Below are 26,861 nucleotides of genomic sequence, written 5' to 3' on the forward strand. Positions count from 1 at the left end.
GGAGAACTCTGCGGTGATGCTCTGCCCCCTCCCAGCCCAGGGCTGTATGTCAGGGCAGAATCCAGCCTTGATGAAGCGCCGTTAGAAAGGATGTAGCCCGTTCACTCAGTGCTAGAGGCCTTGTGCTATGCAGGGTCAGAAGATTCTAATGGCCTTAACATTTAGGAAGTGAGACCTATTCCCGTAGGACCTAGCGAATCCAGCCAACGCAGGAGTATCTCTATGGTCTATCCGCCAAGGTCTTTGTCTAGTTTAGTTGTAAATGTCCCCAGGATTAAGGCTACCCTCCCCCGCTGAGAGCCAATCCCAACTGTCCTCGGTAGCAAGACCATTTTCCCTTGATGTTCAGCCCTTGTTTTTTCCTTAGTGCAACTCCACCCCCGTTCCGCCTGGCTGCTCCCAGTCAGCTCCGTTACCTTCGAGAGCTTATCCTCGCTGGAGTGTTTCTTCTGGATCTCGTGCTGCAGGGCTATGTAGATCTTGTCCTGGAGCTTCTGCACCTTCTTGGATTCCGTGAGCCACGGGCGATCTGCGAATCAATAGCCAAAGCTCACGTCAGCCCTGGGAAATGGCTCGGAGTCCTGCCTAGCATGGCAACGCTGCGGGGAGGGGGTATTTCCTTAACTGATCTTCCTGCCCTTCATATGCAGGGAGCTACAGGTCACTGCTTTGCTTTGTGATCATTGCCCCCCCCCCCCCACAGTGACACCTCTCGCTTGCCCTCGCACATATGTCTTGGCTGGAGAGGGCTCCAAATTCCAGAACCAGATCTGGTGGGAAGTAGAGAAAAGGGGGCAGAAGGGGGCTCAGTACGGCACTTAAGGTTACAAGGGTTTTCCACTGGGCCATTGGTCTGACATGCTGCCTCTGTTGGTGGCCAATGCCTGATGCTTGAGAACAGCTCGGCCCCCACTAGCGCCCAACTGTGTACAGGGGCAGTTCTTTCCTGACCCCAGCAGCCATCAGTTTTACACCCTGAAGCATGAGAGTGGATTACTACATGAGAGTGGATTACTACTACAAGGCTTTGAGGCTTGAAGGAGGAGAGCAAAGTTGGAGAACATCAGGCAGCTCTCCCTGGATCTTGGAGTGGGATTTCTGTTTAGTACAAGCCTCTTCAACCAAAGCGCTCAGTCCCTCCAGCAAAGAGCTGAAAGATGCGCTACATGCAAGCAACTTCCCAAGCAACTGCTGTGCTCCTTGAGGGCTACCTCTGCTGCTAACCCTAAAAGCAGCAGAAACTCGGGCTTCGGTCCTGCTCTCACTGGGGAGTTTTGCCATAGACTCCATCAGCAGCCAGGTCAGATCCATGCGCTTCGTTTGCTCCACCTGACAATGATCTTAGTGGGTCTTCAATTTCTCTGATAGGGCTTAGGGTGAACTCTCCCCAGAATCACAGCCAAAACACTCTCTCCTGGAGCTTGCGGCTCTGCGAGCTCCTTGAATGCAGAACAGACATTGCCATTCGCCTGTCCCCCTCTGCACCTACCTGGAGAGAGCAGGATGGCTGCAGTGAACAGGGCAATCTCCTCATCCGAGAGCTGTAGCCGGCACAGGTTCCTCCCGAGCTCAAAGATGGCGTTGATAAGGTCGTCGCAGCCTAAAGAGAAGACATGGGAATGAGAAGCACATCACGTCCCAGTGCCGCAGACCCCTTTGCTGCAAGAAATTTGCCTTTGTCCCCACAGGGCAACTCCTGCTCGCAACAACAGCCAAGTCTCTGGGCTCCTCTCCTGGAGCAGGAGAGGGAAGGGAGTCACTTAGAAGGCTCCCGGAGACTAAGCAGGCAAATGGGGAGGAACCCAGCAGGTCTCCAATAAAAGAATCCCTGCATCACAAGCCAAAGGCACTGGGGTGAATGCCACCTCCACATGGCCCTGCACCACTGCCAATGCCCATTAAAATCAATGGGTGCAGGGTCGGGACCTACACTTTGTTAGCACACGTCCACTAGGCCCAGACTGAGACCCATCAGCTTGCGGCACAAAGAACAACCAGCCATTAGCTGGATACACCCTTGGGAGGCACCCGATCTAGGCTGGGGTCAGAATGACAGCCTAGAGCCCAGTAGCCACTGGCCCATTTGCTAGCCAGCCTCTGAGAATATAAACCATGGGATTCTGCAAGAAGTGCTAGACAGTTGGGGAGACAGGAGGACAAGACTCAGTGACTTTCATTATGTTCCTAAATCCCTTAGGTGCTTCTGATGCTTTCCCCCTTACTCCTTGCCATAAAGTTACTGCAGTGACTGGGCCCCTTCTGGTTGGAGTCACTGCTATGTTTTCACCATAAGAAGCTTTAAAGAAGAGTCATAAACTCACCCCCATCACCCTGCGAGGACAAAAGTGAACAAACCAGCTCTTACCAAGCGACTTGAACATCTGCAGGCCGCCGTATTTCCCCTCGAAGAGCACCGTGTTATTTAAAGGGTTGAATGCCCGAATCATTCGGATCAGAAGCACTTCCAGGCAACCTAATGCAGGCAGAAAGACAACAGACAACGAGGAGGAGGAGGGAAAGGAGGAGGGTAAGGGAGCATTTCCGTCATCCAAGGACCAAAAAAAAAAAAAAATCCAGACCAACAACCCCGCCACCCCCCAATTCAAGTGTAAATTCCAAATGATTTTTTTAAAGTGTTTAAAAAAATCCCAATTTTTTTTTTAAAGAGCAATTTGTGACCATGATATTTCAACAAAGGGAAATATGACCCAGTCAGTTAGCAACGGAAAGCAGAGATCAAATGATCAATGTAACGGTGGATTACAAAGAAAGGAGCAGGTAAAAACAAAATAAAAAAATGGAAGGAAGAAATGAAGAGGTTGGTTAGATTCCATGTGCTAAGACATAGAAACTAGGCAGCAATTGGTTTTAAGTGTAGCAACCTGCATGGAACTTGGAGGGAGGAGCATAGGTTGCAGGAGGGAAGACACTGGTGAGGAACCAATGCAGGTTGCTATATAAACAGATGTAGCCAGGAGGTGCCCAGCTATCTGCATTGTCTCTCACAACCATGCACAGCGCCAGGGTGGATGTGGGGGTATTACGGCAGTGGTATGGCTGTGCTCTAGGAAGCTGGGTTACTGGGAGATGACTAACCCAGGATTGCCCAACTCGCAGTTAGCCTGCACTGCAGACGTGGCCTGATTCTCCATCCTCACCCTACACCTCGTGTGGTGGTTTACATCAGGGCAAAATGGACGGATGCTTTTCCCTGGTGTAAATGGCAGTGCAATGGAGAATCAGACCCGGGGGAGCGTAACACCAAATTTTGACTCCCCAGTCCTGCAGTCTGATCTGCTAGCATGGACCTGACTGTAGGATTGGGGCCTTCCTGTGTGAAAATCTAACAGGAAGGGAGTGTCGGGGACTGCACACGTGGTGAGAGCTCTCAATGGTAAACAATCATCTGTACGCAACCAGAAAGCACACGGGATTGGCTGCAGGCCCCAGGGTCGGAGACTCCTCCTTCACCTTTCCTTCTCAGTAGCAAAAGTGCACAGATGTTCCTGTACTTCTGCTGTAGTTTATAAATGGCAGTGAAAGCAGGGTTTTGCATTTTAAGCCAGTCCTGATGTGTTGGGATTGCACCAGCGCTCGACGCAGACAAAAAAACTAACTTGGGACTTCGGAGTGGAACACAAAAGCGAAGTGGGTTAATCTGTTTCCCCCCTGAGAGCTGAATATAGCACAGAAAGCCAATGAGCACCATCCGTTCTCTTAAATGCACCGAGAGGTTGTTAGAAACCTCGGGGATTTGTTTCTCTGTTTGCTGATTCCTAAAAAGAACAACTTTTACCCTGGCACTTTCCTGGTGAGATTCACTGCCCTTAAAACAACAACAAAACAACGGACAGCTGGAGGGAAGCTAGGATCCAGGCACAAGGAAGCGCTCCCACCAATTCAAGTCGGCTGCTAAGAGTCCATCAAGAGACCTGTAACATTGGCTGAGTGAACACCTGTAGCTTCATCATTCGGACCCGATCCCATTCAAGTCAATGGCAAAACTCCCTTCAACTTCAGTGGGTGCAGGACTGTTTCCTTTAGGGGCGTGACCTTGCTGATACAATGCAGACCAGGGCCACCCTTGTGAGCTGGGAACCTGAAGGCTTGGAGATTATTGCTGCTTTGACCGCTGCCTCTTTGAGGCAGGACGGCAGCTTACACAGGGGGACCTGATCTGTGAGTGGGGCTCCAAGGCCCTCCTGCAATCCAGATCAGAAATAACAATAATAGAAGTGGATTCTACGCTTGGCTCTGGCTACTGGAATATTTCTAGAGGGGAGAAGGTCAGAGCCGTCGCGTTAGCGTTCAGAGAGGAGCAGTAGTTGCAGTAATGGGAAATCTGACCCTCCACTGTGGGGTTAGTGGCTGAGCCGGTCAGGAAAGGTGACTTAATTCCCAGGGAAACGTAGACAAGAACAAAGAGCGCGTCATTTTCATGGATATTTTTCTTCAAAAGTTTTCTGGGTTTTCAATTAAAAATTTCAGCAACGTCCGACAATTCCCAGGGAAATTTCCACTTGGACAAAAAAGCCATTTTTGGTTGGAAACACCCCCTCCCTCATTGCAAATGAAAAATTCCAACCCGCTTTAGTTAGTGCCTGACGGCTGGAAAGTGAAACTGACTGGAAACCCAGGGCCTGATTCTTTAGTAGTTCTGGACAGTTATTTGCACCAGTGCTACCAGCTCACAGCGGGATCATTTTATACCCGCTTTGCGCTGGCAAGAGAGAATCCGCACTATTCAGGCCTAAAAGTGGATAAAACAGCCAGCATTGTTACTACAACATTTATACGGTGCTGCAGATGTGTAGGGCACTGCTCAGACATTCACTAAGTTACCCTCACATCACCCCTGGGAGGTAGGTATGGGAAACTGAGGCACAGAGAGGGGACGCGATTTGCCCCGCGAGTCATTGGCTGAATCAGCATCAGAACTCCGGTCCTTTCTGACTCTATGAGGGCAAGGATACCTAAGAGACGGATGCTGTGAGAACTAGCTAGATTCACAAGGGTTTTCAGGAGGGCTGAGCATCTGCAGCCCCCATTGACACAGCTGGAGTTGGAGCACTGCTGAAGATCAGGCCCCTAGGAAGCAGAGATGGAAGAGACTTCTCAGGTCTCATCCATGATTATTGGTGCAGGATCATTTCCTTCTATTCCTTAGTGGTCGTTGGGTGGGAGGGGGATCCCCAGGGGTTAAGAGGTTGGATCTGAAATGCACTTGTATGCTTATGGGAGCTGGAAGCTGCAGAGAGACACACCTGGTACCCCCCAAGATCCCAACGCCCCTGTACTTGTGGGGAGTGGGGGGGCGGGGGCATTGAAAACCAGACCTGGATCCAAAATCTGTTGCTTTCTCTGAGCTTCCTAATGAGCCAAAGCGAAACTCTGGATCTGAACCCCTCCAAACCCGGTGGGGGCTGAACTCCAGACCTGGACATTAATAGTTGAGCCCATCTACACGCAGGACCTTTAATAAAGGTCGGGCCCACGGGTGGGCCTGGCAATGGGGAAAGCTTGGTGAACAGGGGGATTGTGCTTTTCTCTGACTCGGCTAATCCCTGAGCATTCCCAGCCTGGCACCCTGGGGCGCGTTACCTCTGGAGGTTACGGACCATCAAGGCTGTGGCTCTACGTGATCCTGGTTCTCCGCCCCGGGCGCCTTCATGTTTCCTGTTCTCTCTCCCTGACCCAGCACCACCAGCTGCTGGGTGTGATCAGAAAGAGGCCAGGCAGGACGACTTGTCTCCAAGCTGGTTCTGGAGACGATAAGCTGCCCAGGCCACTGGGCTGACGGCAGAGAGGCTGGTGTGTGTGTGTGTGTGTGTGTGTGTGTACGCTTCCATCTCTCCAGGAAGGGGTGGGTGCTGGGAGATGCCCCTGCCCCTCATCGCCTCCCAAGCAGGAGAGCCAGTGAGGAGGCTCTTGAGCCAGGGACCCCATGCCGTGAGATGCCCCCTGGGCCTCCCACCATCACCAGTGGTGTCTGAGGGGCTCCCCCATTGGCTCTGGGTTCCAGCTCCTGCCAGTTCTTGGGATCCTCCTCCCCACCCACTCCACCTGTCCACAGTGGGAAGAGGGACCTGCGTGTGTCATGAGGTGGGAGATTCGGGGTGGGGGGGGGCAGCGGGGCTCAGTGTGTGCTAAGAAGGTGAGCCAGACCCACCTCCGTCTGGAAAAAGAGGGAGGAAGAAGAAGAAGGGATGCAGACGGCGGGGGAAGGAGGAGGGTGGGGGTGAGTCAGAGGGAGAAGTGTTGGTGGGGGAGAGAGGAGAGAAAAGCAAGGAGAGGGGAAGAGAGAGCAGAGAAGGGAAGGAACGAGGAAGTGGCCCTGTGGACGTCCCCCTGTTGAAATCCCAGGCTGAGCCTCCAGGAGGTTGGACTAGGTGACGGCCTGAGGTCTCTTCCAACCCTAATCTTTTATGAGGCGCAACGCCTGGGAATGGCCCCGGCGTAAATCAGAGCAGCCCCAAGGGGCTCTAATATACAGCAGCCTCTGGAGAGCAGCTTATGGGCTTCTCCATAGACCAGAGCAGCCCAGAATCTCCATAGTGCTCTGTGCTAAACGGCGCTGAAGCCTTTCACATTGGCTCCGCCCCCTCCCACCCTAGCCCCGCCCCCACCCACCACCGAGGTTCCGATGGGGGCATGTAAGGGCCAGCTAGGGGGCTGTGCCTGGCTCCCCAGCCCCTGGGGCACTAGGCCAGCCCCATTGTGCTGCCTGGGGACCAGGCCAGGGGCCAGACCATCAGCGCCTAGAAGGCTGGGGGGGGTTTTGCCGCCCCAGCAGAGCGTGGGGAGGAACCTGACTGCGCGGTGGGGTCCGTCTCCCCGCTCTCTCACCTGCTTTGAGGAGGATGATCTGGTCGTTCTGGCAGAGCTCCATGAAGCCGTCGATGCGCTTGGCGAACTCCACCACGTACTGAATGGCGTTGGAGATCTGCAGGGAGCACTGCTGCCACATGGTCTCGCAGCTCTGTGAGCACAACAGGGGGGCGCATCAGGCGCGGCCAGCTCCCTTCTGCACATCACCCTCCCTCCCCCGCCACGTCACAGGGGACCAAGCACCGCGGCTCCTTTTTGTACTGTCCCATCCTGGGGGGTGCGCTGTATGGGGTTCTGCACCCCACGCCCCAGAATCCACACTCCCACCCGCAAATCTTCACGCATCTCCCTTCCCATGGTGTTCAACTCCCGCTGAAATCCAAGGCATCCCTGGGCCATCTGCTCCACCCAAGGACCGAATCAGAGTGGGGGTGGGGAGTAGTAGTAACCACTCCCAGGCGCCACTCACTAACTAAGCTCCACCCACTTGTCACCAAAATGAGACTCCACTTGCAGTGGATCTTCATAATATGATGGTTCTGCCTCTTTTTTGCTTTGATCAGCCATTTAAATTGGCCGTCATTAAACTTCAGACGCACGACCCCTTGAAATCGACAGGGGCTTCACAGAGCCCTTAAAGCAGGGCTTTCACGCTGCCTGCAGACTCAGGCAGACAGGTCTGCAGCAGTGACACTTGGTTCTGGGATATTACGTCTATTTCGCAATATGACAGGTAAAGGTGTCTGGTTCCCTGCCCCCATGTTCACCCGCCCCCTGAAATATTAGCTTGGATTTTGGAGCTCAAGGAGATGGCTTCCAGAAAGAGCCCTGCCTTGCTGTGACCCAGCCTGGTTCACCCCTGTCTCCACTCCCCTGCCCGCCCAGGTGATGGTCTGGAACGCCAGGGTACGTGGCCTGGGGATTCTGCCGCACCAACCCTAGGGCATGTGTACCCCCAACCACAAAGCTGTGCTCCCCCACTCGCAGATCCACGTCATGGGGTTCTGCTCCTAACCGCAGGGCGGCCGCCTGCTCAGCCCCATGAGGCAGTGACAGCACCCCCATCACAGCCGATATCCCTTCCCCGACCCCACCCCACGGGCTGCACAGCCTCTCCAGCTGGAAAGCTGCCATCCCACTCCCGGGGCGCCACGTACGATGCAGCTGGCACCCGGAGACAGCGGGGTGTCCCATGATGAGCTCCCATACGTGCGCCCTGACCCGGGAGAGGTTAGTGCTGGGGACTGGGTCTCTAGAGCAGCCTGTTGTGTGGGGCAGGGAGGCACAGGCCCCGGGGGCTGGTAGGAAGCAAGGGGAAGTTACCTTGTTCTGCAAGCTCCTGATCTCCTCCTGGGTGTACAGCATCCACGCCAGCCTCTTGAGCTCCTCCGTCGTGTACTGGCAGGTCTCCAGGTGGGACTTGACCACGTTCTGAGCAATCCGGTCTGCCCAAGCAAGCACAAAGCACAGCAGAGACTCAGGGCCCGGATCCTACGGGGGCAGCCAGGCTTCCTCAAAGACAGGGCAGCCCCAGGGACTAATGCAGCGCACAGGCAGCCCCAGAGCTCCTGGCGCGTTGCCAGCATAGCCTCTGAGCTACGGATGTGTTGTGATGAGCTGTCGCGTGTCTGTGTGTGCCACTGCCTCCTCCTGGGTGGAGTCAGAACTGGTCCAGCTGTGTGTCTTAGGCCCTATAGTGCCAGTGGGGATTCTCTTTAGCTCAGGTGCAAGGGGCCTTGTGCTTTCAGAGCAGGAGGATCTGGGGTCTATCCTTGCTACAAAGTTCTTAGCTGCCTGGGGTTTGTTACAGGATTTGTGTGTTGTGAGTGAGCTGGAATTCAGGCAGTTGGCTGATCAGTGGGGTACGGGCTGGACTGCAGCTTAGCAGGGTGTGGGGCATGTTCTGGGTCTCAAGGACGTCAGGAGCTGAGTTTGGGGGGGGACTATCTGCCTCCTGCCGCTGCTCGGTTCTGGTGGGAGTGGGAGAGGACAGTTCCTGCCACAGCTGCCCTACTCCTCCAAGGGCTTTCTCCCGCCTCCATCCTTGTAGCAGGGGCTGCATTAGCCTTGCACGGACACACTCCCACGCTTTAGGGGGGTGGGTGCCAGACTCACGGGGAGGGGACTGAAGGAGGCTCCAGGAGAGAGCAGGACCAGAGACTGGGAGTCCCCACTTTATCTTCTGCTATCAGCACGTAGCGCCCCCCCTCCCCCGCGGTTTAGGGGCAGTCCCACATGAGATGATAGCCTACTACTGCTCCCCTCTAGCAGAAATGCTCCTTTAGCTCAAGCATAGAGGCCTGTGCTTTCAATGCTGGAGGTCTGGGGGTCAGCCCCACCTACGGGTGGTTGCTCTGAGCCCTGCAAAATTCAGCTCATGCCTTCTCTTATGTCTGAGATGGGGGTGGGGGCAGGTACTGACCGATCTCGAGCATCGAAATGTCCGAGGCGAGCTGGCTGCCCTCCAGGGCGCTGTGGGCAAAGAGGCCGGGCTCCAGCATCAGCTCGTAGATGGACTCCTGTTTGATGAGCTTGGCATCGCTGACGTCCATGCTGGACTGGTCGGGCGAGGGCTGGGCCGAGGTCAGGAGGTCCAGGTTGTAGTAGGTGCTGCCTCCATCGGGGGTGAGGGGGAAGTCGAAGAGGAGCCCGTCCGACAGCGGGGAGATGTCGTCCAGGTCCGAGACCCCGCTGCTCACGCTGGTGGGGTAGACCCGTGCCAGGGCCTCGGAGTCGTCCTTGGAGACCCCGTTCTGTTCCTGGTTCTGCTGGTGCTTCTGCACCTCCGCATACAGGCTGTCCCGCTGCTTCTTGGACATGCGGCCGAACTTCACCGCTGGGGAGAAGGAAGCAGAGCCGGTAGGCTTGGGTGCGTGGATGGGGCGCAGTGGCAAACGAAGGGTTAACAACAACTCCACTGCCCCCCCAGGCAGGGGCCAGAGGAGTAGGATGGGGGCAGGGCAATGCCCTGGGGCTCCAGGGCTGGGGAGATTATTTTGGTACATTCCGATGATGGGATTTTCCCATTAGCAGCAGCGAGCAGAGGCCCCAGCTGGTGGTAGGTGCTGAGCACACAGCTAGGGGACAGTCCCTGCTCCAAGGAGCTTACAGCTGAAACCCGCGAGACCTACCCAAGGTCCCTGGCACAGCCAGGAATTCAAGAGTCCTGGCTCAGAGCCTATTCCCCACTGAGCAGCTCAGCCTGCAACTCCCCAATCTCCCAGGGGCCCAGCCGACCCCCCAGGCCTTGGGAGCAGACTCACCATCACGTGACATGCCCAGCGCCAGACATTTCTGCAGGCGGCAGTGCTGGCACCGGTTCCGGTTGGTCCGGTCGATCAGGCAGTTCTTCTGGCGCGAGCAGGAGTAGCTGGCGTTATTCTGCTGGCTTCTCCGGAAGAAACCCTGCACGGGAAGGAGGACGGGTCAAAAAGGAGTGTGTGTGGGGGGGGATCCCCCACGTGGTCTCCACCTGCCTGGGGAGTGACTGGAGGAGGGGTCTTCCGAGGGTGGGGATGGAAAAGGCCCAGCGGGGGCACCTGGCCCATCCCAACCTAAGCTTGTTCCTGGGGAGACGGTCTCTTGTGCTTTGTCCAGCCTTGGCCCACACACAATGGGAACCGGGGACTGTTCCAGAGTGGGGAGGGAGCCGTGCCAGACCCAGGGGAGGGATGAATGGGTTGGGGAGGGAACTGGGCCAGCGGTGGTGCTAGTAGGATGGTGACCAGAGCCAGGGAGGTGCCCTGCGATTTGTTCCCAGGCAGCTCAACCCGTGTATCCGGCTCCTGCCCGGCAATGCTCCTAGGTTGGGACCTTCAATGGGAGCTGGCGTCTAGCTGGCGTTGGCATCTTTGGAAACCCCTGCCCCAGCACTGGACGAGCAGACGGCTCCCGCCAAAGAGGTTTGTAAACCATCCCCTGAATCACCGGGTTGGGAATGCCCAATTCCTTACACCTGCCGAGTGCCAGGGCTGGACAGAGCCCATCGCTTACCTTACAGCCTTCACAGGTGATGACGCCGTAATGAATCCCCGAAGACTTGTCTCCGCAGATCTTACACGGGATCACTTCGATTTGGGCTGCAGCCGGGAGGGGAACAAAACAGAGAAGCCCGGGTCAGTTCACTGCAGCGTCTCTCTCTCTAGGGAACAGAGCAGTTAAGACACTTGGCCCTTGTGCGGAGACAGGGACCTCGCAGCGCTTTACAGACAGACATTAACAAAACCTTCTGGGAGGTGGGTAGCATCATCCCCGTCTTGAGGGAAACTGAGGCACAGAGCAGGGCTGTGACTTGCTCAAGGCCAGCCAGCAGGCCAGCAATGGAGCTGGGAACAGAGCCCAGGCCTGCTAATCCTGTACTCTAGTCAGTAGATCCCACCGTTTAAACCCTCCGAAATGATCCTCTTACGAGTCCAGCCCTCCTGCTCAGCACACCTGGGAAACAAGCAACACCAACTACTCAGCTCGGCAAGCAGCCGCTCTCTTCCCAGCCTCACTCCAAGCACCGCAAGACCCTGCCTAGGCCCTGTTCCAAGTGGCCACGGGATCCCCTCCAGGTTTTCCTCTTCCTTATTCCTGATGGTGAGTGAGGAGGCGGAGGGACTCATTAACACTGGGCTTGATTCTGTACCTGTGCTCGTTGCACTTATAGTCGCGAGTGGATCTGAGCACTCAGAAGGGACGGATCTCTGCCTGCGTGGATCCCACACACCTGCCCTGCCCGGGTCTCTTTGCAGGGACCGAATCCTGGAACCTCTCCATCTAAAAGCCCAAATTAAACATCCAGACCTGCTCTACCCACTAGTGGAGACCCGCTCCACCCTACGCTAGCCTGAGGTACACACCCAGGTGCAGTCTGTCTGCAGTGCTTAAATAGCCACTTTTCTCCATCTTTTTTAGGGCAGGCTAGCAGCCTTGCAAGTATTTGAAGACCTCTTAATCTCCTCTTTTCCAAACTAGACATACCCAGTTCCTTCAGCCTTTGCTCACAGGGCTTGTGTTCCATCCCTTTGATCATCTTGGTCAGCCACCTCTGGATCCTCTCCAGTTTCTCTACATCCTTTCTACACACTGATGACCAAAACTGGACACACTTCTCCAGCTGAGGCCTAACCAGCGCCGAGGAGGGCGGTACTATCACCTCCCGTGGCCATGCGCGGCCTCTGTTAACACAACCTAAAATTGCATTTGCTTTTTTTGCAACAGCATCGCATGGCCGGCTCCGGTTGAGGTGCTGATCCACCATAACTCCCAGAGCCTTGCACAGCCATTGCCACCCACAGCATGGAAGTCCTGAGCGGCCCCAGGGGTACAGATGTACAAGTATTACAGACTACTGGGGCAGTGTTCTCGGTGGCGGGGATCGAAGGGGATCCAGAACCTGGGTTACCTGCCTCGGTAGGATATAATCCAGGAGCAGAGGATGAATCAGTACAGTGAATAGGGCTGCAATTCCCAGCATGCTCAGGAGATGGCAGTGACGGGCTGTTCCCAGCCATTAGCGCTCCAGGCTGGATTACAGCTGGGTGGGCGCGTGAAGGGAAAGGTCTCACTCTTGGCAGCAGTCGCAAGGCAAGGACAAGGATTTCACAGCTCAGCTGCACGAAGACTCGCCGTCCCCTGACCCCCAACACCCCCCCCTCCAGAGCCACATCTGCCTGTGCTGAAACTGGCTCCCCCCCCAAAAGCCACCAGTTCCCGGTACGGGGCTGCCCTGCATGTCCCGGACACGGGGTAACGTGCCAGGTGTGCCAGCAAGCCCTGGTGGTGCTTCAAACCCTAGGCCTCCTCCTGGGTGGGCTCCCATTGTCTGCACAGGCAGCTAGCAGGGAAGGGTCGGGAAGGGGCGAAATGGGGCAGGTCCCAGAGGCCATGGGTGTAGTTAGTTGCAGGCACCGGATATCATCAGTCAAAGGCAACAGAGAATGCAGAAGGGTGCTGCAGTTTCATGGCTCAAAAGGCCTCCTGGAGGGGGAATCCCTATGTCCCCTGTAAGTGTCCCTAACGTTGCAAGGGGGAGGCTGGAGCTAAGAGAGCTTGGCTTGTTTAGCCTAAGTAAAAGGAGAGCCAGGGGAAATCGGATCGCTCTCTATAAACACATCAGAGGGATAAATACCAGGCAGGAAGAGGATTATTTAAATTAAGCACCAATGTGGACACAAGAATAAATGGAGATAAACTGGCCAGCAACAAGTTTAGGCTTGAAATTAGGTGAAGGTTTCTAACCATCAGAGGATGGAAGTCCTGGAACAGTCCCCCAGAGGGGCCAGGCACTGGGGGCAAAAAACCTACCTGGCTGCAAGCCTGAGCGTGACAAGTTTACGGAGGGGATGGGATGAAGGGACGGCCCACAATGGCGTGTGGCCCATCGGTGAGGGCCAGTAGCAAAAATCCCCACGGGCTGGAGATGGGACACTAGAGGGGGAGGGGCTCTGAGTTACTGCAGAGAATTCTCTCCCAGGCATCTGCCTGGAGGGGCTTGCCCACATGCTCAGGGTCTAGCTGATCGCCATGTATGTGTGGGGGCGGGAAGGAATTTCCCCCCCAGGTCAGGCTGGCAGAGACCCTGGGGGGGGGGGGGTTCGCCTTCCTCTGCACCATGGGGCCGGGTCACTTGCAGATTTAAACTAGTGTCAGTGGTGGATTCTCTGTAACTCGACGTCTTTTAACCACGATTTGAGGACGTCAGTAACTCAGCCAGAGGTTGGGGGGTCTCTTACGGGTGAGATCAGACTAGATGACCATGATAGTCCCTTAAAGTCTATCAGTCTGCAGGGGAGCCTGGCCTCTCTGGCTCTCCGGCTGGCAGCCTAGGGTCACTACACAGGGCAGCCCGCAGGCCCAGCCTGGATCCAGCAGCCGCGGACGGGGATTGCTGACTGCACTGTAGTTCTGGGGGGCGCGGCCAGCAAGCCCGGTCCCCACAGGACGTCAAACGACCCCTGCAAGCCCGTTGTGTCCTGGGGCGCCCCCTGGTGTTTGTGTGCGTGACGCCTTTCACGCCAGCTCGGCCGGTTGGCTCGTCTCGTGGATAGAGCACTGGGACTCGTCACCTGGGTTCTAGCCCCAGCTCTGCTGCTGGGTGACCCTGGGCAAGCCACCTCCCTTCCCCCTGCCTCAGTTTCCTCATCTGCAAAATGAATGATACTGCCCTCCTTGGTAAAGTGCTTTCAGATCTAGAGATGAGAAGTGCTATGAGAGCTAAGTATTATGGTATTTATCTGCATTGCAGTAGCACCAGGAACCCTAGTCACAGACCAGGACTCCACTGTGCTAGGTGCTGTACAAACACAAGGAAAAGATGGTCCCTGCCCCAAAGAGCTTACGGTCGAAGTATAAGACAAGAGACAACGCAGACAGACAGGGGAGCACAAGGAAACAATGAGCCAACAACAACGAGCCATCTCTGCCGCAGCTGGAGTCATTCGGGTATCCCTGGTGAGGTGGCTGGCCTGCCCATTGGGACAAGCATCGGGATGGGGTCTGGTCATGAAGGGGATGCTGAATGGGCCTGACTCTGCTTTGCACCTCCTGCGCTGATTTCCACAGCACTCTGCAGGATCGGGGGCCCCTGCAGTGGGGGTGCATGTCGACCCACCAAGGCTTTGGTTGTGTGGTTTTAAAACCAAAAGACCAGGCAGGAGGCGATACAAGGCAGGTACCAAGGTGGCCGGTCAGCAGACTGGCCCGGCTAGGCAGGTCCCGGGCACCACAATAATGGCAATAGCGGGGCTGGAGGGGTAGGGGCAGGGATCTGGCATGCAGGAGTGACACCAGGAACTCCCAGTGCCTGCGCCAGTGGGGCCCAGCTGTGTCTAGGACAGGGCTGGGCTTGTTCCCAGGATACTGCGTGGGAGGGGGCTGGGAGTCTGTGGCTAGAACGACTGGGCCAGATTCTGACCTCACACTGGTGTTAAATCCAAAGTATGGTCAGTGGAGTCCCACCAGTGTGAGACTCAGCGTGTCTGTGGGCTCGGCCTGTCTACAGCACGTCTGTGTCCTGGGCCGCACGTGGGAGGGGGGGAGGGGAAGGGAATGGAGGGTCTACCTGCACAGCTCCTCTGCACTCTTTCCCCCGCCCCCAAAACTGCTAGTGTGGGGGACACCCCGGGTAAGGCACATCAGGGGGTTTGGAAGCACACCTTTCACACAGCTCTGTCTTTGCAAACATCCATGCACTGGGGCGGATGCAGAGGGGGCAGGAACAGGCCTCCAGATGGGCTTATCAGAACCTGATTAACAGCTGCATAATAACCAGGCTTTTCATTACAGCCAAGGCATTGCCGCAGGGAACAGCTCTGTGTAGAGAGGACGGCTGCCTTCAAGTGTCCTGGGCCTTGGAATAAACCTCTCAGCAAATGCTCAGCTTTGCTCCATCCTTCCCTTCCGCACAAAGTAAGATCCTCTGTTCCTGTGCTAGCGGGATTTCTGAATGCTTTCCAAGCCACTAGAAAAAGCAATCTCTTCACCCAGCACTGCAATGCAGCCACCTCTGTGGTAGAACACGGCAGCTGTTTAACAAGGCACAGCACCGGTTTAGCCCAGGAAGTAAAGAAAAACACTGAATCCACCGAAGGGAATTTCTGGAGGGAGACTGAATGGAATGAGCCAAGCTGGCATCTGGCCACAACAGCAGGGTTGTCTCTAGCAGAAAGAGCCCTGGGATCCTGAGAGATTATAGTGGTTAAAACCTGGGTTTTACATCTCACTTGTGCAAATGCCTGGCAGAGAAAGGAGCCATTCCAGAGGGACTGCAAAGAGAAATCCAGTCCAGAGCTCGCTTACGACTGTCCCAGGTGGCACAAGTGAGCTCCAGCCCAGTTTAGAAGGGGATAAAGAACGGGTGGACCCCCATGCCCACCTGCAATGACCTTGGGTGGAAACACCCTGGAGTGGCTCTCTCTTCTCCCCTGGGGCCTGATCCAGTGGAAAGTCTCTCACGGACATCACTGGCCTTTGGAACCAGCCCCTCGAATGGCTCCCTGCCGCTAAAGCCCCATGCTGAGTCCGGGGCTAGAGGGTGCCTCCCGGCAGCCGGAGCACAGCCCTCTTCCCTGCGGCTGTTGCAGCAGGCTGGGTTTCCAACCACGGAAACAACTTGCCAGTTGGATTCTCCATCCCTGCATATCTGGCAGCGTTTCTAGAAGAGCCGCTGTAGTTCACACAGGACGGAACCCAGCGAAGCCACATTGGTCCCTTCTGGCTTGGAAACGATGAGCCTAAGGGGTCTGCTTGCAGCCCCTTCCCTGTAGCAGGTAGCCCCCTGGGATCGACATGGAAAACAGCCTTAGCAGCAGCCCCCCCGGCAGCACTGCTCTGCATCCGCTCTCCCAGCCTGGGAGCCATTCTCTGCTCGGCTTGTGCTGAGCTGCTAACAGGGTTCAGCCCCTCCATCTTCCAGGCTGCCCCAGATCCAGGAGGTGATCTCCAGCCCTCTCACCCAGGCAGCCCTTGGCCTTCCGGGTAGGCATTACATGGGCCCTGCCGCCTGGGAAATAGTACATACCATTCAGATCAGGCCTTGCCCATTACATCGTTACCGACTCAACGCCCTGTTGTGGCACTAGGGGGCGCTCGGCTGCCATCTTTTACATGAGACTTTTAACCCAAGGTCCTGGTCATTCACGACGGTCATTACAGATCCCAGGGTGCTTTTGGCTCCACCACGGTCTTGCTTAAATCCCCAGCTCAGATAAGTCCATTCTGCCTCCCTACATTCCCCCCTGCGTTTCCAATGGATTTTTCTTTATTAGCTATTGCGTGGTGTTGCCCCGAGCTGGTAAACAGCTGCTGTGTTCCAGCCCAGAGGTGTCTGCATTTCAGTGACGGGTTCAGTGCTGTGTATAGTTATCCCGGGTGTTTTGGGGTCCATTGACATGAACGACACTAGGGAAATCATCACCTTTATTGTTGTTGTTATTCTCTGGCTCCAGAGGCTGGTTTTGTATAGTTCTTTGTTCTTCCCCATCTAACCCATGTTTTCATTGCACCTTTCATCTTAGAGGACCCCAAAGTGCTTCAGAAACTAGAAGCCTGGTTTTCAGAAGTGCTGAGCACCCACCAGTTCACTTGAAGTCAGTGGGAGCTACGGGGGCTTAGCACCCCCCCAAAAATCAGACACTATATCCAGGGATTCCTCCATCCACTGCTGACATGAAGCCACCTCTGGGGTGGAATGAAGCACCATCTTCTTGTAAGGAGGACAAGGTTTTATGTCCACAAGCCAGATCCCCTAGTGGCAGAGTGCCCCCTAACTCCACCTTTGGACCACAGCTCAGCTCTCACATGGGGTGAAGAGCGCCCCCCTAGTGAGTGTGCCATCTACATGCTCCTTGGAGGTCTCACCTAAGGACCGACCCCACCAAAGCCAGCTGAACCTTACAAGATCACATCTCCAGGTTTCACCCAGCTGTGGTTAGCTGTTCGGCTGTGCGTGTGTGTTCTCTGTGTGTGCTGCACAGACAGCCGGCACAGCAGACCTCAAGCGAACTGCCCAATGACCACAAGATCCATTAAGGTACGAAGGCGCCAGGCCAGGTTTCCTGCCGACAAAGCACAGTAATATCACCTGGCAGACTCTACGAGGATATTAAGACGTGTCTGCCTGTGACAAAGGACGCAGCTCAGTGAATGTGGGGACTTTTCATTCTCCTCTCGGCTGGACAAAGATATTCTCTCTGAGATACCTCTGTATACATTCCAGTGTCCCCCACCAGCTGCCCGGGACTCTGAGAAATGTAACTAGCATCCAGTCCAGCGTCCTCATGGGTGGCTCTGGAATTCCTGCATGACCACCTGAGAGAAGGTGACCCAGCTACGCAGCTCTCCGGGGTCACTGGCGGGCAATGGGGCACCCTCTATCATTCAGCCCTGCTGGGAAAGAGATGGACAGTAACCGGTGCTTGGCCGCCACTGCCGAATGCCGGGGACGTCCCCGAGAAAAGCTGCCACGCGCCACGTGCGTCTAGATTCTCATCTGCTCCGGTGACCCACCTGGGACACAAGGTGCCCAGGAGATGCTCAAGGGGTGCCAGGGGCGAGGAGCCACCTCCCTGCTGACCCTGCAGCTGCCAGAGCCCAGCCGCTTGGAGAAAGACGGGGCCCAAACACAGAGACACTGGGGGATCCCACAGTCAAATACCTCACTCTGGCTGAGTGAGTGGGGAGCGGGCGATGGGGGGCTCAGAGGATGGAAGTGAGTCCAAGTAGGAAGAATGCGGGGGACGGAAGTGGGAGAGCACAGCAGGTGAGGAAGCAGAATGAGGGCAGGGCAGGTGACAGCATACCAAGGTGATGGGCGTGTTATAAACACAAGGCATTGGGTGGGTGGAAGGGTGTGTACAGAGAGCGAGAGAGAAGAGCTGTGCACCACGCAACAGTCCTGCAATCGTGGGTTGTTGCCGCTCTGTTTTCTAGATTAATCCAGCCCAACATCAGCAGACCAATCAATCAGAATTCACCCACCACGGGATCTCAGGGCATCTTGCCAACTGTCATCAACGAAGCCACACAACTGCAACATTCATCAGAGGGGAAACTGAGGCACGTGCTCACTTGCAGCTAGGGCCTCAAGTGGAAATGGGTCCCAGGAGTCTGACCTCTGTCTCTCCCCACCAAATGCGCACATGTGTGCGGAGCTCTGGTTATGTAAAGCCCCAGCAGCTGGGGGCCCTGGCACAAAAGCCCAGCAGTAAGACTCTTGGTGCAGTTCGTCACACAGCGATATCAGTGAGTGGAGAATCTCCCTCACAATAGCAGTACGGGGAGAATGATCTTTTTCCCTCAGAAAGATCGAGTGACTTACCCAAGGCGCCTGTGATCGAGTGACTTACCCAAGAACCCTGATCTCCCGAGTCACTAGCCCAGGCCCCGCTCACAAGAGCATCCTTCCTCCCTACAGCCCAGTGTTAAGCTTGTTACTTGTCCCTTTCTCAAGAGTGGCCGAGAAGAAGCTTTGGAGACTTCCCCTCGTAAAGAGCACAGCTGGACTACATGGTACGGTGCAGCGGAGGGGTGCCTGGGGTGTCTGTACCGCCCCTGCCATCTCCTGGCTTAATATACTAACCGCTGGCTCTTCCACTGCACTTTCCACGAGGAGATCTGAAAGCGTTTTACCCAGTATCATTATCCCCATTTCACAGATGGGCAAACTGAGGCACAGAGTGGTGCAATGACTCACCCAAGGACTCCCAGCAGACTAGTAGCAGAACCAGGACTAGACCCCAGGTCTCACCAGGATACCTGCCTCTCTGAGGCCAGCGGCCCACTTCATCAGATGCACAGACTGTATGTACTGTGAGAGGGAGACTCCCTGCAATGTTCATTTCCACAGTAAGGGCGCCATTCCCAGCATGCAATGCTCCTATCATCTGTGTCTCCCGTCACCCTGATTCTACGATTTCCTATGGCCTAGGATTTCCAATGACCAGATAGAGTCTCGTCTCATGTGCATGTGTTTGTGTGTGTGTTTGTGCATGCGTGTGTTTGTGTGTATGTTTGTGCATGTGTGCGCACGCGCATGGATTTGTGCATGTGCGTATGCACTGGTGTGTGTGCATGCGTTTGTGTGTGTTTGTGTGTACGTGCGTTTGCGTGTGCATGTATTGGTTCATATGTGTTTGCGTGTACATGCATTTGTGCACGTGTGCGCACGCATGGATTTGTGCGTGCGCGTTGGTGTGTGTCCATGTGTTTGTGTGTGTTAACTGGTGTGTGTCCATGCGTGTGCCGCACACGCCCCTTCTTTTAGGCGAGGGTGGTTTTGGGTGAGGACGGGGTGGGCTGGGTATAAGCCCTTGGGCCACCCCGGCAGGAAGTGGCACAGGTGTGTCAGCTGGGCACAACGACAATGGGACGGGAATGAGGGAGGGATGCACATTTGAACTTTGCTCCATATCTCAGCCCATCCCCCCACCCCAGCCGACCCTCCCCTCCCACAAGCAATTCAAAAGGAATTGAGTTTGTCTGAGGACCAAGGTGGGAGACATGGAAGAGAACCCTGGGCCCAGCTGTGCTGTGAGCGAGGGCACCTCTGAACGGAAGGAGGGTTGTCAATCAGGCTGGGAACTCCGAGAGGGTGTGTGTGTATGTATCATAGAATCATAGATTATTAGGGTTGGAAGGGACCTCAAGAGATCATCTTGTCCCCCCCCTGCTCAAAGCAGGACCGATCCCCAAATGGCCCCCTCAAGGACTGAACTCACAGCCCTGGGTTTAGCAGGCCAATGCTCAAACCACTGAGCTATCCCTCCCCACTACAAAAATAAAGGTCATGGAGTCCAGCCCCCTACCTGCACTAGCAGGACCAAGTACTGATTTTTGCCCCAGATCCCTAAGTGACCCCCTCAAGGATTGAACTCACAACCCTGGGTTTAGCAGGCCAATACTCACTCTCCCTCTCACACATGGGAGCGGGTAGCTGGAGCTGAGGGGCTCTCTGTCACATGGGGGGTGCTGGCAGGAGAAACATGCTGGACAACAGCCAGGGGTGGCTCTAGCTTTTTTGCCGCCCCAAGCACGGCAGGCGGGCTGCTTTCGGCGGCGCGCCTGCGGGAGATCCACCAGTCCCGCGGCTTCGACATACCCGCCGCTGAATTGCCGCTGAATCCACGGGACTGGCAGACCGCCGCCGAAGGCAGCCTGACTGCCGCCCTCGCAGGGACCGGCAGGGCGCCCCCCAGGCACGCGCTTGGAGCTGCCGCTGACAGCAGCTGAGGCTTGGTGCGTATAACATTTGAGCCAGGAAGGAGTTATTGGGGGAGCGTTTCATTCCCTTTTCTCTCTTCTCTTCCCCCATGCCTGGCTCTGCCCCACTGGCAGGTCAGCCGGAAGATCACAGAGCTTGCTTCCAAAGCATCACCCATTCATACGTGACCCAGGCCTGATCCTGAGCCCGCGCCTCCCACTGTGCCCTGCTCGGCAGGTTTGATATCTCTGGGGCCCAAAGTAAGCGGAGCCAGAGAACAACAAACCCACCTCATGCCAAGCTGAACACTGACAGATCATTGGCCTTCTAGAATTGATGTGACGGCCTGGCAGAAACCCAGCCTGTGACATCGCTGCCACGGAGACAGTTCTGACTGCACAGGTATACATGGATACGACTGTACGTGAACAGAGCTGGACATAAGTTCAGCCATCTGCAACAGATTGGACTCTGAAGGGACTTTGATTTCATGGTGTAACACGTGGACAGCAAAGAAGAAACTATATTGTCCAAAAAGACCTATAAACAATCCACTTCCCGGAAGAAACAGGGCAGAAAACACCAGATCAGAGTTAAGGTTATTGAGGGAATGATACATTTCCAGACTTCCAATCTGTTTTTAATCTTGAATCTGAGCTGAGAATTTTTTGCCTTTCGAGCGGCTATGAAGAAAAAACAATCAAGTGTATTTGTATTACGGTAACTTCATCAGGTCCTACTCAGGACTGCAGCCCCCTTGCGCTAGGACACACGGGACAGTTCGGTAACTGACGTAGAGATACAACCTCAGCTCAAACTTTGCGGCGCTTGTGCGTGGCGCTGGCCTTTAACTGCGCTCCTGTTTGTAACGTACCGCGGAATCATTTTAATGCAAACCAGAGCAGGACACGTCCCAGTCACCCCCGTGTATCCTGTTAACCCACAACTGAGAGTAAACAAAAGGAGGGAATGAAACCAACAGCTGGAGCTGGTGACTTCTTGGAAAGGAAAGGGCTCATCTTCAGTGTAAATATCAAATCCGACGTCCCCGCAGTGTCAATTCTGCTGCAGGCGCTACAGCCGTGGGAGAGATTAGCGCGACCAATGGGCCCGGGGAGCTGGAACGGTGCTTTCTCCTGTGGAGGTTTAGATCTCCACTGTGCTTTGAGCCCCTCTCCGGTTGTCAGGTGTTGTCTCCTAAATTGTTCTTTGGTCTTTTCCTCCCCTCCCCTTACTCCCTCCCCCAGCTCTTTGCTTTCAAATCAACAGAGCCATTCGGCAGATTTCACTCCGCAAGGAAAGAGAAGGCAGCGAGAAGGCCAAACATCCCCCGCCTGGTCCCCAGCGTGCTGGCATTGCACGGAGACGGAGTGTGTGGCCTCGTACACAACTCTACAGTGCTGGACAACAATGAGACTCGTGCCTCTGCCGTACAGAGGCAAGGAGCCCCCTGAGGCAGGATGGCCCAGTGGGTAGGGTGCTAGCCAAGGACTCTGGAGAGCTTGGGTGAGTTCCCGTCTCTGCCACCCTGGGCAAATCCTTTAGCCTTTCTGTGCGTCTGTTCTCCATGTGTGAACTGGGCAGAGTGGCCCTCATTGGGACACTGGGAGGAGAAAGACATCGTAGAGTGTGTGTTTTCAGACGATGATGGCAGCCAGCGGCTAAACCAAGGGGCTTTCTAGGTGACACCAGGCACCCGTCACACTGGCTGTCCTCCCCAGCCCTGGCAGTGAACGAGGGGGCAGGTACCCATGAAGTGGGTCCCATTGGCCCCTAAACAGAGCACGAGGAGCTCATGTGACACACCCAGGGCCAATGGCAACAAATTGCCTGCGTTAACTTCTAGGCAACACCATTGTAGCATTTACTCCATCTCTTTATACAGCACACGAAGCTAAGGTCTCCTGTGCGTCCGAAGCCAGAGGACAAGGGCCGGGCATGTGCGGATTCATTAGCTATTCTCTGTTGCTGACAAACATGGATTCCTTACAGCAGGAAGTGAGGGTGCGTAATCTGATTCCTCCATGGAGCAAGCAGCCTGCTTATTGTGAGCGCAGGGCCCTTAGCCAGAGAGAGATTCCATCCTCCCAGCTACCCAGCAAGGCACTTACCTGCCATTCACCACCCTGCTATCTGAGCACCTCGGCGAGGGATTTTAACTCTCCCCTTCCCCACTGCAAGGCAGGGAAACGTTACCCCCTTTCATAGATGGGGATCTGAGACCCAAAGGGGCTGTGGATCAGGGGCTGCACCCCAGGCGAGTCCCAGGCCAGCACCCTAGCTGGTCAAGGAGAGATTCTGATGGCTACAATGGAGACTGGTACATCCTCTGGGTCAGTTCCCTGCTCTGCCACAGACATCTCATGTGACCTTGGGAAAGTCACTTAGAACCAGATCCTCAAAGCATTAGGGGCCTAACTCTCCCTGAGGAGCTGATCCTTAGCCTCTCTGTGCCTCAGTTAACCCCCTCTGTGCCATGGGGAAAATAGCCCAGCCCTGCCTGCCAGGGAGCGGTGAGGATCAACCCACTGATGATCATGAAGCAGTCGGGGATGGGAGCCAGGTAAGTGCCTGGGACTGACAGCTGGAGCCTCTTCCAAAGACTGGCGGTGTGTTGACGCCATGAATTAGCCTGGTTTTTAACGAGGTGTTTACAGGACCATCAGTGGAAGGGGTCAAGATTAAAAAAAACCCAAACCCAGCCAGCAATTAAAAAGTCCCAGCCCTGGCATTTGCTCCCTCCCACTGTCAACACGTCTTGCCTAACTCCCTGAAACCGCACGGGTTATATAACCAGCCTGAGCTAAACATAACGCTGACGACACCCCCCGGGACCCGCCCCGCTTCCGCACGCCCACTGGGCCAAGTGGCTTGTTTGTCGACTCTGTGCCGGCTGCGGTTGGTCCCTGGACCTGTCAGTCAGGCTTGTGCCAAGCTCATGAAGTCATGCTGTCCTACTAACACACTTCCAGCGTCTCATATCACTTAACGATGCGCTTGTATAAGCAGGGCCGCTCTGGATTAACCCTTCCTGAGCCGGGGGCGCTTTCACTGCTTCCTGCTCGCCTTACCTTGGCCGACTGGGTCTCTCTCCAGCCGCCCCCTGGCACCAGGGCTGAGCTGTGGAGAATCAGTTATTTGGGGACTGGGAATCTCTGGCACCCGACTGCTCCCTGGGGGGCAGCAAGGAATGTCTTTCCAGCTCTCACGCCCTCTCTCCCCACTGCACCGCCGCTTCTGCAGGGCAACTCCGATTTACCATGGCGTAGCAAGGGGAGAAGCAGGCCCTGCCTGCTGGTGCCTGCTCATACCTTGTTCCTAAGCTTTCATACCCCCCCAAGTGGGAGGGCCAGAATCTGATCTCACCTGCACCAGTGTAAATCAGGAGTCGCTCCACCGACGCATAGGGAGTTACTCCAGGTTCACACCGGCGTGTGACCCAGACCAGACTCTGTCCCAGAGTCTATATGCCTAACAGGGAAGAGGCCTCAGAGGTGCGTACACACGGGTGAATGCAAAGTGGGGTGCGTACACACGGCTGAACCCAAAGTGGTGCAGACAGGGGCTGGGATCTCCTGGGTGCCCTCCCCTAGGAAAGGGATGTACAAAATGTGGATTTAGGGTTGCCAACAGTCCCTTATTACAAGGGACGTCCCTTATTTTTTTTTATCTCTACAACAAAATTGGGAGTTGCCGAGCGCTACAAAAAGCAGCCAGAAAACCCCCTGCAAATCTCACCAAACTGGGGGACCGGGCAACAGAACGGCAGTTGAAATTCAATGTTGATAAATGCAAAGTAATGCACATTGGAAAACATAATCCCAACTATATATATATACAATGATGGGCTCTAAATTAGCTGTTACCACCCAAGAAAGAGATCACTGTGGATAGTTCTCTGAAAACATCCACTCAGTGCGCAGCGGCCGTCAGACACGCGAACAGAAGGTTGGGAATCATTAGGAAAGGGATAGATAATAAGACAGAAAATATCATGTTGCGTCTATATAAATCCAGGTATACCCACATCTTGATTGCTGTGTGCAGACGTGGTCGCCTCATCTCAAAAAAGATGTATTGGAATTGGAAAAGGTTCAGAAAAGGACAAGAAAAATGATTAGGGATATGGAACGGCTGCCATGTGAGGAGCGATTAATAAGACTGGGACTTTTCAGCTTGGAAAAGAGATGACTAATGGGGGATATCATAGAGGTCTATGAAATCATGACGGCTGTGGAGAACGTACATAAGGAAGTGTTATTTACTCCTTCTCAGAACACAAGAACTAGGGGTCACCAAATGAAATTAATAGGCAGCAGGTTTAAAACAAACAAAAGGAAGTATTTCTTCACACAACGCACAGTCAACCTGTGGAACTCCTTGCCAGAGGATGTTGTGAAGGCCAAGACTATAACAGGGTTAAAAAAAGTAGATAAAATCATGGAGGATAGGTCCATCAATGGTTATTAGCCAGGATGGGCAGGGATGGTGTCCCTAGCCTCTGTTTGCCAGAACCTGGGACTTGGCAACAGGGGATGGATCACTCGGTGATTCCCTGTTGATTCCCTCTGGGGCACCTGGCACTGGCCATTGTTGGAAGACAGGACACTGGGCTAGATGGACCTTTGGTCTGAGCCAGTCTGGCCGTTCTTATGTTAAATGTAGGTGAATACTGGTTATTGTTGTTATTAATTGATAATATCAGGAGGCGGGGTGGGGGTGTTAAGAAAACAGTCCCTTATTTTTGACATCCAATGTTGGTAATCCTGCGGGGATACTTTTGCAGGCTAGGAAACACAACTAAGTGTCTACTCCACAGGCCCACGGCCTAGCTGGGAAAGAACCTTTCCTTTCCTGTCTGGAAGAGATGCTCTGTCTCAGTAACTCTCTTCCTCCCCGCATGCACACATGGCATTTCTCCCTGCACTTCCCAGAACACCGAAGCCACGAGATCGTCACTCTTCACAGTCCCGGTTCCTGAAAGCCGCGCCAAGCAGCTGGGGCCGAGGCCCCGCTGAATGGGGACGCGCTGCTCGGAGGAGACAACTCCCAAGGTTTCGGCAGAGCAGGCAACGCCCTCATCCAGGCAGGAATTGGCACCAGCATGGGCGACCCAGCTGCATTCCTCCCAGGCTGGCAAAGGCAGCAGGGTGTGTCCTCCACCTCATCCTCTTCGTCCGCCCGCTCCCGCCCCCCCGGCTAAACATCCTGGCTCGTTGCTGGGATATCGCTATAAACAAAACAGGGCGGGGCCCTCTCTCTCCGCTGGGCCCATCCAGATGCCCCAAAGCACCACCCATGGAGCGGCCGCAATGCACACACATGCCAGTACTTTGCTACCCGGCGGGGAACGCTTGCCTCCCTGGAAGCAGTGAGCTGGTCCTTGCACGTCTCGCTGTAACAGGGAAAAGGAATGGAGACACGGCCCCGAGAAGAAGTGCAAAGTTCCCTCCAGGAGTTCCAGCAAGTCATGTCCTTGGAGTCAGGGCTGTGCTGGCAGGACAAATACAGCCTGGCCTATCTGTCACCCTTAGGGGCACAGTAATGTGGGAGACCAGCCTTCATGCTTCAGGGCATGAGCTGATGGCTGGCTGGGGTCAGGAAGGAAGTCCCTCTGCCCGGTGTAGAGTGTAGCACAGAGGTTATCCTGTAGCAGTGTCCAAGGCAGGATACTGGGCGCGATGGAGTATCTCAGGATCTCATGGAACATGCCTTGGGGAGGGCATGGTAGAGGGTCCCTTGATCTCTGCTGGCAAGGCAGGAGCGGGTCCTCCTAGTGAATATTACATCACTGAAGTGCCCGGAGGCCCTGATGAAGGTCAGGGCCCTGCTGGGCTAAGCACTGGAGGTGCACAGTCCCTGCCCCCAGGAGCTTACAATCGCTAGCGGCCCAAGAGTGGGAGGGGAAACGCAAAGAGAGGAAGGGCTCTGCCGACAATCCCTAAGGCCCAGCTCCTCAAAGGGGTTTAGGCACCTTTGATTTCACTGGGAGTTAGGTGCCTAGAGCTCCTTGAGGGAGGAGCTGGGCCTGTGATTCCTTCCTGGGCCCCGCACATTCTGGGCTGAAGCGGCGCCTCCTGCTGCCAGTCGTGGAGTCCTGCTCTGAGCAGCGGGGCGGAGCTGGGAGGGGCTGCGATTGTGTGAGGATGGAGGGTGGGGGACCAGAGAGGAAAGGAGGGGAGGGAGAGCGACATCTGGGATGGGAGGGGCTGCCTGCGTTCTGCCCATTCCCTTCCTGTTTGGGGGAGCTGCATTGCCGAGCCGTCAGAGTGGGGGGCTAGGAATCAGGGCTCCCAGCTTGACTACTGATTCACAGCGGGACTGGGGACAAGTTACTGCCCTGCCTCCT

The 26,861-nt window shown here is 55.2% G+C and overlaps 1 protein-coding gene and 1 long non-coding RNA gene across 3 annotated transcripts in view; one reads left to right on the forward strand and one right to left on the reverse strand.

The window, feature by feature from the left end:
* LOC120391875 (nuclear receptor ROR-beta-like) overlaps positions 1-26,861 on the reverse strand; it is a 37,044-nt gene that overhangs the window by 807 nt on the left and 9,376 nt on the right. Inside the window, exons 2-9 of the mRNA XM_039516100.1 lie at positions 10,822-10,907; positions 10,092-10,233; positions 9,251-9,664; positions 8,152-8,273; positions 6,847-6,979; positions 2,366-2,473; positions 1,490-1,600; positions 417-529 (exon numbers count right to left, since the gene is read on the reverse strand). Coding sequence (XP_039372034.1) covers positions 417-529; positions 1,490-1,600; positions 2,366-2,473; positions 6,847-6,979; positions 8,152-8,273; positions 9,251-9,664; positions 10,092-10,233; positions 10,822-10,907 — 1,229 coding nt within the window. The remainder of the gene's footprint in view (positions 1-416; positions 530-1,489; positions 1,601-2,365; positions 2,474-6,846; positions 6,980-8,151; positions 8,274-9,250; positions 9,665-10,091; positions 10,234-10,821; positions 10,908-26,861) is intronic.
* Positions 20,892-26,413, forward strand: LOC120391877. 2 transcript variants are annotated; one of them, XR_005591511.1, is made up of 3 exons: positions 20,892-21,538; positions 21,760-22,018; positions 25,447-26,413. It is a non-coding gene; the product is annotated as an uncharacterized LOC120391877 (long non-coding RNA). The 2 variants fall into 2 exon arrangements; XR_005591512.1 differs by lacking the exon at positions 25,447-26,413 and adding an exon at positions 22,398-22,489.

Source organism: Mauremys reevesii, linkage group 26, assembly GCF_016161935.1.
Source record: "Mauremys reevesii isolate NIE-2019 linkage group 26, ASM1616193v1, whole genome shotgun sequence".
NCBI classification, from domain to species: domain Eukaryota; kingdom Metazoa; phylum Chordata; order Testudines; family Geoemydidae; genus Mauremys; species Mauremys reevesii.